A 1,287-nucleotide genomic window follows, 5' to 3' on the forward strand; every position below is an offset into this window, starting at 1 on the left:
TGTTGAAAAATAAACTTGATTTGGATCAAACATTATTGGGTTAATCATGTGTTGATCCAAAACTTAGTCCAAATTCTAGAAAAATCATCCACCTCCTTAAAATAAAAATCTAGATATTCTTATAGAATTATCTAGATAATTAAGATAAAATAATCTAGATTTTTAAGTAGAATTCTCTAGATTTAAGATTAAAATAGGTAAGATATTTTGTACTTTGGAGGCTATAAATACCTCCACTCTCTTCTCATTTTGCATCACCAAGAAATAATCCAAGTTTGTAACAAGTAATAAAATCCTCTTCTAAGTTATATAATCTTTCTTCTTCACAAAACTTCTTTCTCTTCAAACACTTAAACATTTTCTCCATCTTTATAAAGTTTTTCATTCCAACATGATCTTCTGCACATCGGCGATCAACCCAATTAACTTCGCTTGATGCCCTATTCTCGACGTGTCTCACAAGGCAGTTGAATCCTTATTGTTTTGAACATGACAACTAAGCATTGAGATGAATCGTTCCATTGTGTACTCTCAGAATCAAAGTTTTCTAGAGAGAGAACTAGACACAACTTCGTTAATTGGTTTCTTTACATATAAAATTGGGAGATGAGTTCCATAACAATGAACTAATATCATAAGATTGGCACTTTTATTTATTTTCAGTATTCGCCAATTGGATTGGAAAGTATCTGTTGTGCTGTTACGTACATCTATAGTGTATATTAATGTAGAAAAAGCTAATCGGCGAAGCCAAGAAAAGCTAATCTTATGATATGATAATAGAAAAAGTATTGAAATGAATCGTTCCATTTTACAGATGGAAAAAAAGTTCTCAAGTTCATACGTGAATTTCAATGGAGCAACTAATCTTTGAGTAAGGGACATGTGTCTTGCAAATGTGAATCCTTGATGTCGTTTGTGTGAGGGTGAAGGATATGGTCCACTAATTAATGCATAAATAATGTTTCTACATCTTCCTCTCTTCTTCAGCATAATTCATTGAGACAATGTTTTTACCCCTCTTTTTGACAAGTTATGAATTGGAGAATATTAACTTGTATTTCATGGACCATAAGGTCATGTATTTATACAATAGACGGGATCCTAAATCTTAGGAAATAAGGCAAGATTACATATTTGCATATATCTATTTAGGAAATCTAACTTATTCTAATACCCCCTCAAGTTGGAGCATACAAATTAGTAATGCCCAACTTAAAAATGAATGTCTCAAATTCCTTTATTCCCAAAGCCTTTGTTAGAATATCAGCCAATTGGTCATTGGTG

The 1,287-nt window shown here is 31.7% G+C and overlaps 1 protein-coding gene across 1 annotated transcript in view; it reads left to right on the forward strand.

Annotated features, from left to right (window-relative positions):
• The window catches only part of LOC106319957, a 3,906-nt gene extending 3,142 nt beyond the window's left edge, over positions 1-764 (forward strand). The window contains exon 2 of the mRNA XM_013758340.1: positions 732-764. Coding sequence (XP_013613794.1) covers positions 732-764 — 33 coding nt within the window. The remainder of the gene's footprint in view (positions 1-731) is intronic.
• The last annotated feature ends 523 nt before the right edge of the window (positions 765-1,287 follow it).

This window comes from Brassica oleracea, unplaced genomic scaffold (assembly GCF_000695525.1).
Source record: "Brassica oleracea var. oleracea cultivar TO1000 unplaced genomic scaffold, BOL UnpScaffold00722, whole genome shotgun sequence".
Taxonomy (NCBI): domain Eukaryota; kingdom Viridiplantae; phylum Streptophyta; class Magnoliopsida; order Brassicales; family Brassicaceae; genus Brassica; species Brassica oleracea.